This window comes from Grus americana, chromosome 11, assembly GCF_028858705.1.
Source record: "Grus americana isolate bGruAme1 chromosome 11, bGruAme1.mat, whole genome shotgun sequence".
NCBI lineage: Eukaryota > Metazoa > Chordata > Aves > Gruiformes > Gruidae > Grus > Grus americana.
Genome location: NC_072862.1, coordinates 14349776 through 14369454, shown reverse-complemented (window position 1 = coordinate 14369454; position 19679 = coordinate 14349776). Strand labels below are relative to the sequence as shown.

The window sequence follows — 19679 nt, the reverse complement described above, 5'->3', positions numbered from 1 at the left end:
CACTGAAGATTCTAGTTAAAGAATTTCTGCTTTGTAAAAAGATACGTTGGAGTCATTGGTATAATGCAATACCTTGCTGAGAATATCATCTGCAATTTCATAAAGAGTGCAGTCACCACCTCCAGAAGGTCCCTGAGTGCCTCCTCCTTGTGTTAAAAGCAGAGTTTCAAAGAGGATCTTAGTTTGCTGAAGATCTTTTGAAATATCCACATTTTCATGCAAACCAAATACCTCTGGGTGCTGACTAAAGGGAAGAGTCTAGAACAAAATAAACAATAAACATCTGCATGAGATAAAACAGCATGCTAGGAATCAGATCCAAGGCTACTTTAAGAAGCAAGTGAAAAACTACTACTGACTTCAATTGAAGGTAGGTAAGGACCTCAGTGGTAGGTATTTGCAAGACAGTATTACTGGTGATAGAGCCATCACCTCACTTACAGAAAGCCATTTCCAAGGAACTCTTGATTATCTATGCTAGGTCCTCCTATCTACTTACAGATTTCCTCTCCATCTCAGGAACATTCTAGATCATGGCAAGGATCATACAAGGATGTTAGGCAAGAAGCCAAGCACACAGTTTAATGTGCTGCAAAACTACCTTTTTAACACAGAGAAGCATTTAAGGATTGCTTTCTCAGCGCATCATCATTATAACAGTTCAAAATCTTGTTGATACTTTTTACCTTAATAAACTCAATGTAGTCCTCATATGTGCCTTTTGGTGGAGCATAATAGTTGCCACTGGGAGAAAAAGTGTAACGAGGATTTTCAATTATATCTGGATTATAGAAGTCATCCAGCATTGTCAGCAGTAAACGTCTGTCCCAGTCATCTGTCACTCGACCTCCATAGTTGCACTCACCAGTTAGGTAAGATACAGCTTCAAAAGGAACATGGCTATATTCATTTATGAATAACTGAAACAGAAGACGTGAGTAATTCTAGAGACTTGAAATATCTGCATAACAACAGTGTGACCTACAGACTAAAAGGTTGGAAGCTATAGTGCATTCAAAACTGCAGTTTATGGAGTTTTGTCTTGAAGGGATGGAAATTCAAATTCTAAAATCTTTTTTCAGGTAAAAATTACCATTTAAAATAAAGAGAAGTTAGTAGGAAAAGCCTCTTATGAATATCTAAATTAGTAAGTCATCCAAGTCATTCTTGAATTATTTACAAGTGCATAGTTTCTCCAGTCCAAACTTTCTAGATGGACACTTTTCTGTGTCATAAAGAAATGTGCATTTCACATAATTTTTCTTCAAATATTCAGAACCTTCTGATCTCTTTCATTAAGTTCTTGATTATTTTTCCAACTATTCAGCCTCAACTTCTGTAATCCACAGTTTTAGCTCTCCTGACTTTTCCAAACAGGGCCTGCAGGAGACTCAAGGTCAAGTAGTGTTCAGCATTTCATTTTGGGGAAGGAGAATAGTCTGAGGCTCTGTTTAACTAAGAGTATATATGTAAAAAAAAATTTAAAATAATTCCTCCTCCTTACCACAAAAAACAGTGACTGTCACTGGCATGGTGTTACTTAAAGCACAGCGAGCTCTCATATATGACATTTTTAACTCTTATTATACTCATGTACACTCATTATATTCCATATGTCTGTATGAATCTAAATCTCAAGAAGATCAATTTTTAATTTTATTTCATTTGCAATGTTGAAAATACTATAATACAATTGACATTCTTTGCCTTTGTAGCTGAAGTCATGAAAATCTATGAGATTTGATGTAACAAGTGTATTGCTCTTTTGACTATCAGCTATGCTTCACAAGATCAGAGTTAAAGGCAGCAATAGATAATTTTACCTGCAGCTGTCTGATACTGATCCGCAAGTCTGATTCATCAAATCCATAGGGTATATTCCAGCCAAGAGGCCCAAATTTTCTTCTCTCTTGAACAAGAGCATGGAAAAAACAAACTCCAAAGAGCAGTTTCTCCCACACCTTTGAGAAAAACAAATCCCAAAAGTATTATTAACTAGCCTATACGCTCATGCTAGTCTGCAACTTGTACAGAGAACACTTCATTTGCTTACCACTCTCCAACTAGGGTACAAATACAGGCAACTATTAAGCATGCTGTGGTTATTTGACTTGGGAACAAATACGCACATGGTTGCCACATATGCAAGCACATTTAGTTAGTTCCTCAAGTACCATTACACTTGATTTTTCTCTTCTTCCATGTAAAGGGCAGCTGACATCATAAGAATTCAAATAGCACCAGATATTTATTTTTAAGGCTCATGAGACAAACATAAATTACGGATGTATTGTTTAATATAAGTCCTTAGATGTATCCACTTATATCTATGTATATTGATTACCATATCTCTGAGTAATCCCACTGTTTTTTCACTTCCTTCACAGATAATGATTACCTAAGTGGTTCAGCACCTATCAGTAAGACATATGGGCACTGCAGTACTCGTCCCTGGTAGCAAGAAAAGATCTTCTCAGCACTTACCACCATCTCAATAATGATAGGTATGCCCTGCTACTGAATGTTCAGAGTTTGTGTGCATTGTGTAATACATATGTAATTTAATAAAACTTAAGAAACCATTTTAAATATTGCCATGTGAAATTACCAGGCAGAGTAATTCTCAACTAATAATTTTTATCATTGCAAAAACTAAACTCACAACCATAGTAACAGTTTTAGCTTATAATATTCACTGGACAGAAATCAGTATATCTGTGGATTAAAAAAAAAAAAAAAAAAAGAAAGAATAAAACTGTCAAGAGATAGGCACATTACCAGCTCTTTTTCAGGGCATCCAGAGAAGAATGCAGGATCAGAAATAGGATCAGAAAGAAATGACTGCAGTAGGTTTAATCGGAGACCAGTAGGAGGTTCATTTGTCATCTTCACTCCATTCTGCAGAATGGTTACTGGAAACTAGAAATAAAAAATAGTAAAACTGCATTCAGAAAGTGTGGAACAGATGCTATATTGTTATAATAATATATTATTACTCTGTGTTTGTTATATGAAAAATTATCTGTAAGAAAATAAATTTTAAACATTTTAAAAAATTGTCAAAGGCATTCAAGAAAGTAAGACCTTGCTGTAAACAACAATCTTATATTTTAAAATGTTTTCTTAGCATTCAACAGCTTATAAATAAAATGCAAAATTAATCTCGGTGACAGCAAAGAACTTCTTAATTATATGCTGGCAGAATGCAGTTCCATTCAGTAGTACACAAAATATCACACATCACAATATCAAAATATTGTAAAGGAAGCTTGATATTACTATGTTTATAATTATTTTTAAATGTTCTTTCTTGATTAAATTATCTATTCAACAGCCTCATTGTATTTGAGAGAAGTTTTGTATTATCAGCTCATTCAGGGATGTGAATATTTCTTAAAAACGTCATCAACTTTTCCTTTCCCAAATTACAGAATGTTTGGCAATGCATGTACCTTTGGTGAAGGGTAACTAGTAAGCCAAAGTCTGAAGACTGCATGACATTTTTCACTGTTAAACTCTTCACATATTTTCTCCAGCATCGGCATCCAGGAGACAGCTAAGTGACAATTTTGCAAACAAACCCAGGTTCCTTCTTCCATTCCATTTTGAATCATTTTCATAGCTATAGGTCCTTGTCCTTGTCCTAATGAGATGGACTGAAACTTATTTCCAACCATCCCTCTGTCTTGTGCAAATTTCAGGAGGCCTTGAACAGAACACATAAGATTTTAGCATTTCTTCATTAAAAAGAAGTTATGTCAGGAAAAAAAAAATAAAATGTTCATTACTATTTTGTTAAAATGTACATACAATAAGATGTTATAGCTTTGATGTAGAGTGTAAAATTTACTCAGTTTAAAATGCCATTCCCATTTTTAGAGAAGACAGAATTTTACCAGTGTGACATGATGCACTCAAATCTACTTGCACAAAGTGCAAAACAATCCTCATTATGTATTGAAGGGGAAATTCAGGTCCCTGAAAAGCTGGACTATGCTTTTGTTTTCTCTTTCTGTGTATACTTACTAGACATGGGATCTGCTCCTGGAGATAGCACAAATATTAAAGGGATTGTAGAATTTGAATCTAAGTAACTTTTTGTTAGATCAAAAGGTGGTGGCTCTACAAATTTCTTCCCCAGCTTATCAGTTACAAATGTTGTTATAGCTGGACCAATCTGGTAAAAAAAGTAAATACAAACCATTAACATAAATTAAACATAACTGCTTATTTGACAGTATCTTTTATATACCATATAGAAATTAAATTCCTGAGCCTACAGACACCTCTGCCTTGTGTGGATTTGAGACCAGCCTTGCAGAATGCTTCAGAAGTAAAGGTTTCACCTCTTGTTGACACCTTCCCTTTTTACCCCCCCTTACAAGATGAATAATAATGCTTTTAGAAAATAAAAAATAACATACATTATATAAACAATATTAAATTACATTTAGACTTTAATTCAGACTTTACCTAATGTAGACGACCAACACATTCCCCCTTAGGAAATATTAACGCAATTATTTTTAATTAATTCTAAGAAGCAATTGCAATATGTACTTGAAATACAAACATCCGTTGTTCCTAACGTACGCACAATACAATACAATTTGCTCAGTGCACCAAAAGCAGAATGTTTTAAAAGGTCACCTTAGCTGTTCAAATAAACACATTTGATCTCTCTTTGCCTCGGAACCCTTTGTATGCAAGCACATGGTACTGGATACTCTCTGCATTTGTTCAGGTGGGTATATCCTGCTCTTGAGTGTATAACAGACTAAACATGAACAAGCACTTGAAGAAAACTAGAAGAATGAGTATACTCTGAAAGATGCATTAAATCACGTCAGACAAAAGATCTCAGCTGATGCTTGTGGAGTTTGTATTGCTCAATTGAAAAATAAGAACAGCACTTACTTTCTTAATAAAATGTAATGAAGAACAGATTAGTTATTTTAACAACCAGTGCAAAGTATGGTACAAGACATGGAACAAACACTTGATAACAGATCATTTTACCTTGTCTGGTCTTAAGCACCGAAGAATTATCATCTTTTGTAATTCATTTAATGTATTATTCAATTGTTCTGGTAATGGAAAGGTTTGTGGCTCTTTGCTGTCATAAATTTTTTGCCATTCACCTACATTTTCAGAGATGTGACTCCTAGAGAAAAAAAGCACTTACAATTACTGTAATTACCTGGAGTCTCGTTTTTTATGTTTATCAAAAGCCAATTACATTGCATTGTGATACAATCCATTCTACATCTACATCAGCAAATAATCCTACAGCTGAGCTTCTCCATGCTGAACAGTGAAAAAACTTTTCCCACCATGCTACTGCAGACATACAAGACTCCACATGAAAGGTTCCAAGTTGGCAATGAATTCTGCTTATTCCTCCAGCCAGCACTGCTTGGACCTTCATAGGTCTGGGTCAATTTTCTGCCTCTCGTATTTCAAGAAAACTCCACTTTTTAACCAAAGATAATTACCAGGAAATTCAATCAGGGAAAAAGATTTTTTTTTTTTCCTTCACACAACATGCAGAGTACGTCCTCTGCAATGGAACAACTCTCAGACTATTTAAAGGCTGGATCATCCTCCACGTTGCTACTAAAACTCCAAAGGGGGAGAAACACAAACAGCCCCAAACAACTTCTTCCAACAGAGCAGTGTTTCCACAGTCAGATCCAAATCCTCCAAATATTTGGGCTCTGTCAGCTATTTATATAAAGCTACGCTGGCTTCAGAATTTAGGTTAAATTCTATTTCAATCCAGGGTGAAATTCTCCTGATTTCAGATTAGATTTTACCCTTGAAACATGGTTTGTCTACTTTGGAGACATACCAAAAGAGAAGTTTCTTTAGGGAATGCCTCAAATAATATAGGAAAATAGTTTAATTAAATAATATGATAATTAGCCAACTGACTGTTTGACTTATTTAAGTAAAGCAAACCTAATGATGAAACAAGGGGCTGGTTTTACAATGTTGGCATTCTGGCACTGGTTTGGAAAACGTATAGGAAACATTTCTTTCAGCATGTTACCCATGCTTTGGTCAAAACCAATTAAGGCTAATTTACATCAACATTACTGTACCTCAGTCCTTTCAAAGCTGGGATTTCACTTGCATGACATAATTCATCCCAGCTCTTATCTGGTAGCCAAGATGGATCCGGATTCTTGTACTTATTTTTGAGACCTACACCCCCAGTTAGTAAGAACATAAACTCTTGATGTTCTATTTCATTTTTAGCCCTATATTAAAAAAAAAAAAAGATGGATAATATTCAGTTATTGAGATGCAATTTTACATAATATAGAGTTGTTTAAAATTAATTATACTTCATTGCCATTTAGCAATACTTCTACTGCAGTAACAGCTGAGATCAGATCTCAGTATTCTATATAGTTAAAAAACTGTGTGGTTAAAATGACTGATTAAGACTACAGTAAGGGTTTCAAGAGGTAAATGGTACATATCTGTTTATTTGTTTTTTAAAAGTGCAATTATTCCTGATTTTTAAAGGCTTTAGAGAAAAGAATGGGTTCTGGGAATACAGTAGCCTTACAAATTGGCCTAGGAAGATTGGTCTATATACAGATGTGTACACATTGTAATTAATTAAGTATGCACATTATGGTTGTGATCGTGCAATTCTGAACTTATCTTTCTTTTCACAATGTATTGACACAAAATCACAAAAAACCAGGAAGACGAAACTAAAAAGTCGATGGGAGAGAGAAGTTTGCAACTGAGATGTCATGATGTACACAAAAGGATAAAAGAAAGAAGAGAGAAAATGACAAACAAGGAAAAGCCTAGAAGTTGCTGGGATGGCACATTACTGTCTTAGATTTCTTTCTAAAACAATTTCTTAAATAGCAACAATCATTCTTGACATAGGATGCTATGCAGCACTACCTAGGTCCTTTAAAGGGAGTCAAAGATGCATCATTGACAAAACCATTGATTTTAATAAGCATAGGAACATTATTTTCATAACATGTCCAAAGGCTGTATGTAGTATTGACATATGCACTCACATATTCTTTGACTTGCAAGTATTAATATTAGGAAACCCCAAACATTCATGATCTTACTCCAAAGGCTATATTATCAATATGCAGCAGAACATGTTATCTCATCAATACTTTTTTCCTTTACAAGAAAATAATTAGTTTCTGTTATTAAGAGACTTCACAAAAATGAGCTTACATGAGAAGATTACAACATAGCAAAAATGAGAAGAGCAGCTTGTCCTTTTCAAACAGTGAACGACACACATTGCAATACAAGTTGTATGTAAAGTGGTCATTTAGATATCGAAGTCGCTTCTCCAAAATTTTGGATTTGTTACTAAAAAGAAAAAAAGTGAGAAACTGAGACTTCAAATTGAATAACTTATGCAAATCAGTTAATAAATCTAAATCTATTTAGAGCTGCAGAGGAATTATATTAGGCTCGCATTCTCCACAATAGACTTAGATGCCCAATTCCCAAAAATTTCAATTATACTTGGTGGTTTACAGCTGTTTCAAAAGTCCCAAGCAAAATAATGAGCTGAAATCAATTTGTCAGTTAGGTGGTGGTAATCGTAGTGTTCGTAACGGAGTGCAGTTCAGAATCAGACTTGAGCATTTCTGTAAGTCACATTGTTAAAAATACTTAAATAAAGCACATGCTTACAGTTCACTGTATGCTCAAATAGTAACTAAAAAGAGCATTTACATCATTAACAAATCATATTTTGTTTCAATAATCTGCATTTAATGAGGGATAAGAGGTAAATAGTTTCAAAAGGGAGGGAACTGTTCATAAGAAGAGAATGAAAACACTTGATTTTACACCAGACAGATTGTATTTACCTATCGTGAATAGAGTTGATGAAGAGGTTAACAAACCAACTAAGGGAGTACTGGTACATGGGATCAATGTTTGCCAAGTCTGCGATACTAAAGAACAGCACTGATGAATGCTTTGCAATGGGTCGATAACCTTCTCGAGATTCGGCTATTTTAAGTTCCGTTTTCTCTGCAATCTAAATATGAACAGGAGTTGATAAAGAAAAACTTTCAACATTCTCTTTTGTACAAAAAATATAACTACTTAATAACTTTATTAAAATGTTTCTATACTGCACTTTATAATGCCCAAGTAAGACAACTTTTATGTTCCAAAATGCACAATCACAGTAGGTGATAACTACACTAGGTAAAATGAGTACTTGCCCTAATGTAGTACTGCCTGATCTATTTACCAATACTATAGGATGCAGCAGTCAAAGTAAAGGACAAAGGAGGCACAAGAGTTTTGATGCATCATTTATCATCAAAAGTATCAATCTTTATTTCTGCAATATTCAAAAGCATGGGTAATTTCAGACTGGTTATGTATTTAAGCTCTAGATATTCCACTGTAAATCAGCTTTACACAAAACAATACTTTGAATATAAACCTTTTTTCAAAATTTGACCATCAGACATATTCTGAGATTACATTTGATAACAAATAACAGGAAGGTCAACATCAGCTTAAAGAAAATAGTAGTATTGGATTTCTATTACATCTATAGTAACTAAAAAAACCCCACTTTATTCTCTTACCAATGCTATTTAGCTCTCATTGACTTCAGCTGGTATTTTATGCATTAGGTATAACAAAAGAATCTGGGCTTGCATACCTATATTAGTCACCCAGATTATGAATGTCTCCTTGAATACTTCTGTTGTTTTAATAAATGAGTTCTTTCCTTTATCTTAACATGTTATCTTAACTTCAGAATTTGTTACTTTTCACTCAGTCCTTACAGATAGATACATATTCTTTAAAATATTTTTAATTGAAGACTGAGTAAACCATCAGTGAAGATTCAAGAATGGATCCAATTTTATTTCTCTTCACATTTCACAAGCACAGAAGAATTTCCTCCTTGTGCTTTGCATCTAATTCACATTCCTTCTGCTAGCTGCAAATTTTAACATTTAATTTTTAAGAATTGTTAAGGAAAACACATATACACACTCCTTACCTGCTGTTTTTTTGTGATCTCATTAGCCATTATTTTAGCAGAATCCAAGACCTCAATAGCAGTCTCATCTTCCAGAATATTCCCTTCAGATGAATGTAAGGTTTCTAAAATTTTCTTCTCGATTTCTTTTAGATGCTTTTTGTTGGCTGCAGATTGAAGGATGAGAGCATTTCTTTCCTCTTCTAATTCTGGTCTAATGAAAAAAAACCAAACACATACAATAAAAAGAGTCAATGTTCATCTTCCACTGAAGCCCATGAAGATGACTCCTCCTTCCTACAATAAGTATTTGTGAATGTTCTCTTCAGTTTAAGAGGTCGTTACTGTTCAGCATACATTTATAATTCTGAGTATAGATTTCTTTGCATAACTTCAGTTCAGTATTTGGAAATGATGGTCTAAACTTTAACATCTTAGCATTTTGCACATGTCAGTATGTCCTAGTTTTCCTTCATTATATCTCTGCTGCCTGAAAAAATACCACGTGATATGTGGAATAAGCTTACTGCTTTTTTAGCAAAGAGAATTTAGCCCAATTGCATAGACATTTCTGCACAGCCCAGAAACTACTACTCCTTATCTCTGTGAGGGTTCAGATAAGACCCATAATCAGTTTCAGAGGTACTGCGCATTTATTTCATAGGAAATTAAAACTAAATCCTCATAATTCTATATGCTTGTCTGGCAGCTCAGTCAAATTGCAAAAATCACAATAATGATTTAAACATCAAATAATATTTACATATTTTTCTAACATTCAAGGAATATTTCAGGAGAAAATTGCCATGAAAAACCAATAATTTGACATCTGCTATTTTAATTATCTTGTGGACACTTACCCCACAATAAATACGACAATCTTTTTCCCTAACAAACTTTTTAGATATGACAACTAGAAAAACAACTTTTATTTTAAAAGCTGTTACTGGGCAACATTTACACCATTCATTTTGCTTTACAATAAATTCACCTCTCATTTCCTTGGAATTACACCATAAAAAATTTAAATGGCTATTTGCCATAAAGAGACACTTACCTCTCTTTCGCTACGACAATACCTAGCAATTGGTCTTCAAGTCCCTCTGGTGTTATCATAAAATTGAGTAATGAAACTTTTGTAGCAAGTTCAGGCATATAATGCGGATTTCTCAGTTTTGTGGTAATAAAAAACTTGAAATCACTGGAATATTCAATAATGGTCTCACCAAGCCTGATATACTCCATGCCTCCTAAATTTAAGATGAGAAATGTTAAGAAAACCATTATCTAGTTGAATTACTTACAGAAAAAAATTACTTTTGTGATTAAATAAAAGCAAATTTCTTGTCAATGACAAATTTCCTGAAATGTATAAATAAATAAATATGATTTTCTGAAAAATTTCACAGACTTCAGTGAGGCCACATTTTACTCTGAGCAGATGAAATGGATTCCATCCAATTACTACCGTACTTTCAATGTGCATATACAATACAGGAGATGATAACAGAGAGCTGTGAAATTATTCTCAAATATGATATTCTTACTATTCTTTCCTGAATTACCTGTCTGAAATAGGAAACTCAAAAAAAAAAGGAAGAAAAAAAAGTGTTTGAGATTTTTCTCTTTTTTTTTAGTAGTACGAACATGAAAACCTGTAAAGATAAACTATGTAAGAAGGAAGGAAAACATAACTGTGTTTATCTGCATTTGTCTGTCTTTTTCCAGGAAGAAAAGAAATAAAAGTTGAAAACCAAATTCACAGCTACTTAGCAAGTTTTAGAAAAAAACACAGGAAAATTGTGTCTTAAGTAAAATGCCTTGACAGCTTTTTCTTGATTTGTGCAAAATATACTAAATATCAGTATTAGACTAAAACATATGAAAATGAACAAGCAAAACTTAATTTCACTGATAATCTTCAAGAGTCTTTATTTAGTCTCCTATAGTGACATGGTGAAGGCTTTCACATAAAACCACCATCATGTGATATACGAATGATATTTATTAAAAAATAAAATAAAACTTGAAGCTGTTATGAAATTATTTTACTCTTACCACAGAAAGCAGTAAACCAGAGAGTAATAAGAAAAACATCAGACAGTACCATAGACTATAAGATGAACATTAACATCTATTTCAGGGTTCAAAATTAATTTTGCTGTACCTTGTTTAAAAGTCTGTTTAAGTAGCAGAGGTTCAAGGGATGGGTCTAGTTCTTCTCCAACATTTTCTAGCAGAAGAGGAGTTCCAAACTGAATGCAGTTCTCCACAGTTCTCATATAATCTGTGTCACTGACCTTGATAACATTCAGGCGGTTTTCCTTCTCAAAATTCTTGATCCATTTATTTGCCTGACCTTGAGGATCAATCATTAGTGGCCTAGAACATACAAGACAGTTTTCTCAGTCCTTGCAGGAATTTTTCAAAATTTTCAACTATTTTAAAATGTTCTGTGTTAGGCTCTCAAGGAAAAAGTTATACAATTTTGATTCCGTTATTTAAAATATCAGTGAAAAATGGATGTATAGGTGCTTTATCATAATTTGAAAAGTAATACCAAAGCCACTTTTAAGCATTGCAAAAAACATTCATAACATTTTTCACAAAATATGCCAGAATACAGAATTCTTGTAAAATCTTGTTCTGCCTCTCCCCTGGAATTCTCAGTATTTAGACTTTATTTATTTTTAGAGATTTTGAGGTGTTTCTCATATCTTTTTTCACTTAAAAAAATAAAATCAACAGTCACAATTTAAATCTGAGATGTTGGTATATCAGCTAGTATAAGACTGGAAATGTAAGTGGGGCAGGGAAAGGTGACAATATTTTAATTTTGTTCAATAGATGTGTCCCCCTTTTGTGCTTTCTGATTTCACCTATACGTATGTTTTTTAATAAGTCAGGCATGAATGATATCAAACACCTCCTCTAACTGCAGAGGATGATATCAAACACCTCCTCAGAGAACTAAGCAACGTTCTAAAAATGCAATTACACATTGTAATCTGAATGTAATGTGAATCTATCATGAAGACTAATTCTTAAGAGAACACAGATCACAAGAACATCAACAGAAGGTTGTATAATCTTATATTTCTACTGAGAGCAGATTATTTGCAGACAGCTATCACAAAATTTAATAGATTTAATAGATATCATCCTTGAAATAAAATTTCAGTTGGAATAAAAAAAAAGTTGTTAAAGAATCCTTTATATAGATAGGGGTTTCACACTCAATCAATATCTATAAAACACAAAAATGTCATCTGATAGCCTTGTAACTGTAAGAATCAGAAGTGGATTGTGGTATCTGGACCCTGCAATTTACATAACCTGGATCCTATCATTAAACATGTAAAGAATGAGGATTTCTGTGCAGTTCTAAAACCAATTCTTACAAATGCTTTATTATACAGTAATAGGACAACAAGGTACAATATTAAAAAAATAAAAAAAAAAAACCAAAAACAAAACAAACACCCCCTCTCAAAAAAAACCCCCAAACCAAAACCAACCAAAAAAATCAAGAAAACAGAAAACAGAAAAAACAACTTTATCCAAGAGCATTGCACGTCCTGAAAGGAAAGCTTTCAAGTAACTACATACACAAATCTCTACAGTGTTACACCTCTCAAACTTCACAGGAGCTGGATATAAAGATTCTACTCCTGCTTTCAATTACATTGTATCTACAGAATCTACATTATCTCTAGCTATTTAGTTTGCTTTTTTAAAAAAATGAAAACTTGTTTGGTTATGAAAATTAAACCTTTTTATCACCTACCAACGTCTTGAATTGTCAACAATGACCCCATTGTCTACAGAAAATATGTCAGTTGGCAAACCAGCAATATTCCAGGCTCTTATTTTTATTGGGTCACCAAGAGTCTTACTCAAAGAGAAATTCTCAGAACAAGGGATATTCTTCTCCTGAAAAAAAGAAAATAAAAGCCTAGTTACCTTTATTCCATGTTTCTTTACATCTTTTATTAAATGACACTCCAATCCAAAGTGACAATGTGCATTTCCTTTTAAGAGTTTGAAACAGGTCAAGTAAAAATCCTGGGAAAAATAAAATCATAGTTTTAACAGCTAACTGTATTTCCCCACTGAGTATTTACTCTCCCTCCAAATTTTACAGGATTTGTCCAGCTTTTTGTACATTCTAAGTAGGGGGTGGGGGTGGGTGGTTGTTACATAGTTATGACAATGCATTACCTTAAGAAACACACACAGTTGGAAATCATCTAATGGACTGTATCATCCACTAACTCAATACAGTAATCCAGTGCTGACTTGTTACTGTTTAATGTCACTCACAATCAGTGACTTCAAATCACTTGATTTATGAATTATGGCATTAGTATAAGTATGTTGGAACTGTCCCTTTGCAAACAGCATAATCAACCATTTAATTAACATATAAATATGTACCTGTGTAAGTTATTATAGATTTTTTTTACATGATATGTAACTGTATTTTAAAGTTAATTCATTTAAAGGCAAAATAGAGAAAATTCTGAGATTTTATTTAAGTAATAATTAAGCCTTACAAAGTCAATGATGTGCTCTTGTTTCTGATATGCTACTTTAAATCTAGGGTAAATTCACTGATTTAATTAAATTCAAATTTACAGAATATTGGATCAGCAGAATTTAGCCCATTGATTTTAATGAGTTTTACTAGGCTACTATTAAATAAATGCCAGGGGACTTCTGAAGCTTTTTGCAGTAGTCTGAAGAAAAAAAAAAAAGCAAATACTTATTTAAATCTAAGATAACCTTCTAACCTTGCATAGTTTGCTCCAATCTTTGGTACATTCTTGTCGAAATCCAGCAGTAAAAGCTCCCAGATACGCTATCACACCAGCTGATATCAGAACATCTCCTGTCAAATTGTTGTATGTGTCTTGAAGATCATTTGCAGCATTATTCCATCTATGACAAGCAGAAGATACAGAAAATCAGTGCTGAAACCTCCACATTAATGATATTGATGATAAAAATCAACCTGTTGTTGTTTATCTTAACTTCAAGTGGAGAATAAAGACATTGTGTTTATGTATTTTATTCTCATTTTGAAGACTTTCTCTACAGTTCTCCCAATGTTGCTGCCCATATTTTAAATTACAGTTAGGAATCTTTCAAGGGCCCAGACACTCTTAAGCAGTACAGCCCTCAATAAAGCATTAAAAGCTCAGAGGACTGAAGTTCAAATTCTGTTTCTGCAATGGCTGTTATATCCGATATTTGAACTTTAACCTGACCTTGATTTCTCTCCACCAAGGCCTCCAATCAACTTCTCTGCTCGTTCTAGTTTTTTAGCACACAGATCAACCTGGAATTCTAAGCGAGCCTTTTCTTCAGTTTTCTCAGTGAAGGTTCGTTCCAAAGCAGCCAAATGATTTTCAACTGCTGCAAGTTCTTCTCTCTTCTGATTCAAGAGTGTCAGTGTCTCTGATAAGGACTCCTGTGCCTCTCTTAAACGATCTTTCTTGGGTGCAACCACCTATTCGATTACAACCAATACACAAATGCTTAAAGCATGCTTTCCTAACTTTATTATTTAATACAATGTTTAATGTAAATATACCAAGCAAAGGGAAGACTTCAGAGCACTGAGGGACTAGGATCAAAAACGCACCTTTGCAACCCTGTCATACACCTCCATCGCCATAATCCACTTGCATAAACCCTCTGCTGCTGAGGAAGCTTTAGCCACCTTTTGTGGATCAAACTCAGGATTAGTCAAGTATTCAGCCCGAATCTTCTGCATGACAGCTGCCTGGATAACAAAAGCATTGTAGCTCATCAAAATCTTGTGGCTGACACTAAAATTACACTGATTGATTGCTGTTTCTCTACACAATGAAATGGGAAAGAACTACTCAGTATTAATTGTGGTAGAAACCACTGCTCATTTGTTTCTTTTGATTTTTCTATCATGCTTTGTGGTCTTTTCCTGTTTTTATCCTAATCCTATCCTTATCCTTTATAATCATGAACTTGGTATGTCTTCCATGTAGTAGCTACCTAAGTGCTAAGAGCATTACAGTCACACAGAAACCTTAATTTATGCTATCGCTTGTGCAAAACATGCTAATTTCATTATTTGCTGTCTTTTCTCAAGACACAGCTGTTGGGGATCACTATAAAAATGTATTTCTACTAATCTAAGACAAAATCTAAGTGAATTACATTGCTTGTGCCTATGTATGTGGGGGACCAGTTTTATAAAGGGCAAAGCATATTCAATTCCCACTGAATTGGGCAAACGGCAAAAATCACACTCTGGGACAGTGAGATCTTCTGGGGAGATGGTCGTATCTTAAAGTTATGTAGCTAGTACACTTCTGCATTGCTTGTATATCTTCTGGTACACTTAACAAAATATTACACTTTTGTCAGCATTCATTCAATCAAAATAATGCAATTAGAAACAGCCATTGAGAGCAGCTTAAAGTAAAGCTATTTAAAGTAGACTTCTGGAATGCTTTGTATAAAGATCTTGTAGATACAGAAAGTTTACATGGGTGTAAGTGGACTAGAGAAATGACAGAAGAGACATTCACTGAAAGCTACTAAACACACAGAAACTACATCTAGCTTTGGAAGTCCTTCATTTAAAGTGCTGGAGGCTGGAAGAATATTTGGAGAAATTATCAGATATACTGTTCCCACTCCTTCCAAGGCACCTACTTATGGCCATCTTTGGACACAGGATAACAGACAGGACAGACTATGTACTCTGATACAGTTTTTTAATGTTATTTTTAACTTTTGATGAGATACTACCTATACATTGCAAAGTTACAAACATTTGCGCACAGAAGGAAATTTCATTCAAATAGAAGACAGGCTGTACAGAAGCCTTAGAAATTCTGAAAGAGAATTCTAAAACCTTCTGAATTGCCACTCACAAGGCTCACCCTGAGGAAGTTTGACTTGCTTGACCACACTCATCCTATAAAGATACCCTGTCATGTTGTAAAGATCCTTGGTCATTACAGAAGTTGACTGACTTGGAACTAATGGTATAGTATTTTCTAATTTTATTTCCCTGCAAGAAAGCACCTACATGGTAAAAATTACTGAAAAATTAGACAGAAGCCTTACTGGAATATTGTCCTTGTCATACTCTTTCAAATCTTTTAAGAAATTCATGTCACCAAGCAGTTTCTTGCTCGGAGCCCAGTAATCCAAAATCTACAAAACACAGTAGCAAATATCTTTTCAAGCTTTAAAATAAACACACAAACAAAAATTGACAAATCTCTTTTAATTAAAATCTCATGCATATTTAATACTGATGACCTTGTATATCCTTGAGATGTCAATAAAGGAGAAAGTCTATCAGATCAAACATTTCCCCCAAACCATGCTTAAAGCCAAAAATTGATCAGTGTCTCAGGGAAGAGTTACATACTACCTATTATCAATATAGAAGTCAAGCAAATTAAATGTGTTCTCTTTGCACATCACAAAACTTAGAAAATTTGGAATTCTGGAAGTTTTCAGTCAAATAATGGATGGAGGATGTAAGTACTTGCCTACTTTAGTGGATCTTGGGTGATCTTGTTTATTGAACAAGTGCTCTATGTTGAGAAGAACATGAATTACACTTTTATTTGAAACTACTGTCTGCAATTTTACCTTGCCTCCACTCCCTGAAGGATCTGCAATTTTTTCCGGTTTTATGTCTTTCATGACACAGACAGCAGCCATGACAAGTTTGACACCAGATGGAGGATTTTTCATTGATTTGACAATTGATATATCAGAAGGCTAAAATAAAAAACACATTTAAAAAATTATGACAAATGTTATGCCTTTCTCACCACTAAGATAAATGAACTAACAGAAAAAAGGGGAAATTATAACACCATTACAAATGAACATAATTATAGGGGACTTTTAGAAGGGATGATACAATGTTAGCAAGACAATTAACAATATCCATCAATGTATCCTATGCAGGAGAAATAAAAATTAAATAAATGCTAGTAACTGTAAACCAATGATTAATTATGTTTTAAAAAGTCCGGGTCAGAATATTTTTATACACTTCTGTAAGTGTCATCTAAGACATCTCATATACTTCGTAACTCCTACTAAACTACCTCCTACTGTACTAAATTCCTGCAGGACTTTGTCAACAATACTGCTTTCAGATCATGTGTAAGTCATGACAAGGACAAAACCTTTAAACCAAATATCCAGATAATTCTTAGCCATAAACAAATGCCTTGTTACACACTGGTAGTCAACATTAACTTAGCTGAAAGAGGAAATTCAGCTGATACCACTGCTGGTAACCTCGGGTTTGGGTTACTTTTTGCACAAATGCGCTTTCTGGCCAATAAACAATTTTTTAAATGCACCCTTCCCTGCTTTGTATTCTGAGTATGTGAAAAGGAAATATACTGAACAATGACTGTACAGATCCTTTCCTCCTTTGCTAAAATGGAGGTAATGTAACACTTTTCAAAGTCTTTTAATCTTAGTGCATTCTTTCCTAAATAAATGGAAGAGTTTCGTCATGTTAAACAACTCTTTCAAATGCTGAAGTTTAGATCAGCTTGCCTTCAAAGTGTCAAGAGCATCAAGTGCGGCCTCCAGGGCTGGGATCGCCTCTGCCAAGTCACTTTCACATTCATTTTTCAATGTCTGAGCTTCTTCAGCTTTTTCTGTAGCAATTTCTTCATCTACTTTAACAGTTTTTCTTTTTTGTTCTACTTCTGCAGATTCTATTTCTATAGTCTAAAGAAAAACACATGGGTGAGCTTCCTATTGAGCAGTGAATGATCAAATAAACTGAAAATATCTAGTAGAGCATTATGGAATACTGTAAAATATAAAGAGAAAAATGAAGTATTTCAATATTTTCATGTATTTTCAATTTATGCTAAGGGAATAATTTGTTTCTTAGCATAATGCAACATCATCATGGAGTGTTAACAGTAGGTAAACTGCATGAAATCAATTACTGTCAATAAAAGCTATTTAAAATATGTTTTAAGTTCAGGAAGCAAGAAACTCTTCAGGTTTGTGCATCAGGCTGTAACTAAAAAATCACTAGCTTTTATAGTGAGTTTTCATAGCTTCATAGTCTATAACATTGACTACTGAAATTTATTTTCAGTGATGAGTCAAGCCTTCATCCAAGTACTCCCTTTTCAGTTCTACAGAAGTGACATCTAGTTTTCTTAGAGGTTTGTAAGAGTAGGTAAAAGAGATATCACTGTATCTGTAAAAACACCTACAAATCAGAAGCAAGTGCATAAAACCATCAATAAATCTTGCTTTTTTGTGATACAACAGTAACATACGAGATAAGTGTATTTTCACAAGTCAGAAATTTCAAACACACCTATGAGATTGGTTCCTAAATCCCACTAAATTTCAGTGAAGTTAATCCTTTTTAGGATGCTTTTAAAAATCAAGTGTTTAATCCCTGTGCATGCAAAGACAGACTGTGCAAAACTGTTCTTGTTAATTTTGTATGCTGATAAACTATTTGTGGTTTTTGCAATGTTTGAGAACAATCTTGGGAAACCCAGTCTAACCACTATTAGCATGAAAGTTCCTCTAACATCCTTCAGCATGGAGCTTAGACAAGGACTATATATCCAGAGTCTGTATCTTACATAAAGAACACAATTTTCTTCCAGTTCTAATGCCATAAATAGTGGCAAGTTTCACAATACTGCAAACCCCAGTAAGCAAGAAGTGAGCTCAAAAACCTGAAATCAACTCTTATTTTCTGAAAGTCACCTATCAGCAACCTTATACAGGCATATTCTTTAGAACCTGTCCACAATCAGCTGAGATGCTGAAGTAGAAGTACATTGTATGATTAAGATTCCTCATTCAAAGCTAATTATTATGAAGGTGGAATTACGGATCCCAAGTATACACAAGCCTACATTAAAAAATACAAAGTTTATTTGTATAACTCTACCTTCATCATGTTTGCATTATCCAATTTAGCCTCTTCCAGTTTAGGCTGCAGTTGAACTAGTTCTTGTTTCATCTCACCAACCTAGATACACGCAAAAAGATCAGGTAGAATTCCAAATTGCCAAGTGCAATTTCCAACAATTTCTGTAAGATCTAGATTTTACCTAATGACTAATTTATTGATTAGAGGAAATAACATTCAGTTTCAAATCAAAACACTTCAGAGACTTATTTTTATCTCATATGTACAATCTCTAATTTTAAGAGCTACGTTCACTTACAGTCACCTGTTACCGTTAAGGAAAGGGAAGCTCTGTTCATATACTGCTTAGCAATACATGCCTGGAGGTCTGTGGCCTCTAACACAACTGCTATGACTGTAGGAAAGAAAAAGCGAAATACATTTCTTATAGTATATTGTTGAAGATTGAGCTAAATAAAATCTGAAGTAATGCTTTTGACTGACATCTCCAGGAAAGGACCTGCTTTTGCCAAACATTTTCAGTTCCATTTTTGTCCTAACTCGCCTGTGATTCAGCAAAAGCTAGTTTATCTAGTCCATTCACGTATTTCTTCCTTGCTTTCATTACAGTGTCTCGTTTCTGAGTAAGAAGTTTCCGAAACGCAGCAATAAGCTCAAGATAAGAAGTAGGAGTAACATAATTATGCCGTCCCAGACTTTGCAAGAACCTATTAAAAA

At 33.9% G+C, this 19679-nt stretch overlaps 1 protein-coding gene across 2 annotated transcripts in view; it reads right to left on the bottom strand.

Moving 5' to 3' along the window:
• DNAH12 (dynein axonemal heavy chain 12) overlaps positions 1–19679 on the bottom strand; it is a 69652-nt gene that overhangs the window by 5001 nt on the left and 44972 nt on the right. For both annotated transcript variants that reach the window (XM_054838769.1, XM_054838771.1), the window contains exons 47-68: positions 19507–19669; positions 18981–19061; positions 17603–17779; positions 16673–16804; positions 16136–16225; positions 14664–14804; positions 14287–14528; positions 13810–13957; positions 12804–12949; positions 11184–11398; positions 10074–10266; positions 9038–9230; positions 7875–8047; positions 7225–7365; positions 6105–6263; positions 5020–5164; positions 4027–4177; positions 3453–3706; positions 2779–2919; positions 1824–1961; positions 687–920; positions 73–258 (exon numbers count right to left, since the gene is read on the bottom strand). In XM_054838769.1, coding sequence (XP_054694744.1) covers positions 73–258; positions 687–920; positions 1824–1961; positions 2779–2919; positions 3453–3706; positions 4027–4177; positions 5020–5164; positions 6105–6263; positions 7225–7365; positions 7875–8047; positions 9038–9230; positions 10074–10266; positions 11184–11398; positions 12804–12949; positions 13810–13957; positions 14287–14528; positions 14664–14804; positions 16136–16225; positions 16673–16804; positions 17603–17779; positions 18981–19061; positions 19507–19669 — 3643 coding nt within the window. The remainder of the gene's footprint in view (positions 1–72; positions 259–686; positions 921–1823; positions 1962–2778; positions 2920–3452; positions 3707–4026; positions 4178–5019; positions 5165–6104; positions 6264–7224; positions 7366–7874; positions 8048–9037; positions 9231–10073; positions 10267–11183; positions 11399–12803; positions 12950–13809; positions 13958–14286; positions 14529–14663; positions 14805–16135; positions 16226–16672; positions 16805–17602; positions 17780–18980; positions 19062–19506; positions 19670–19679) is intronic.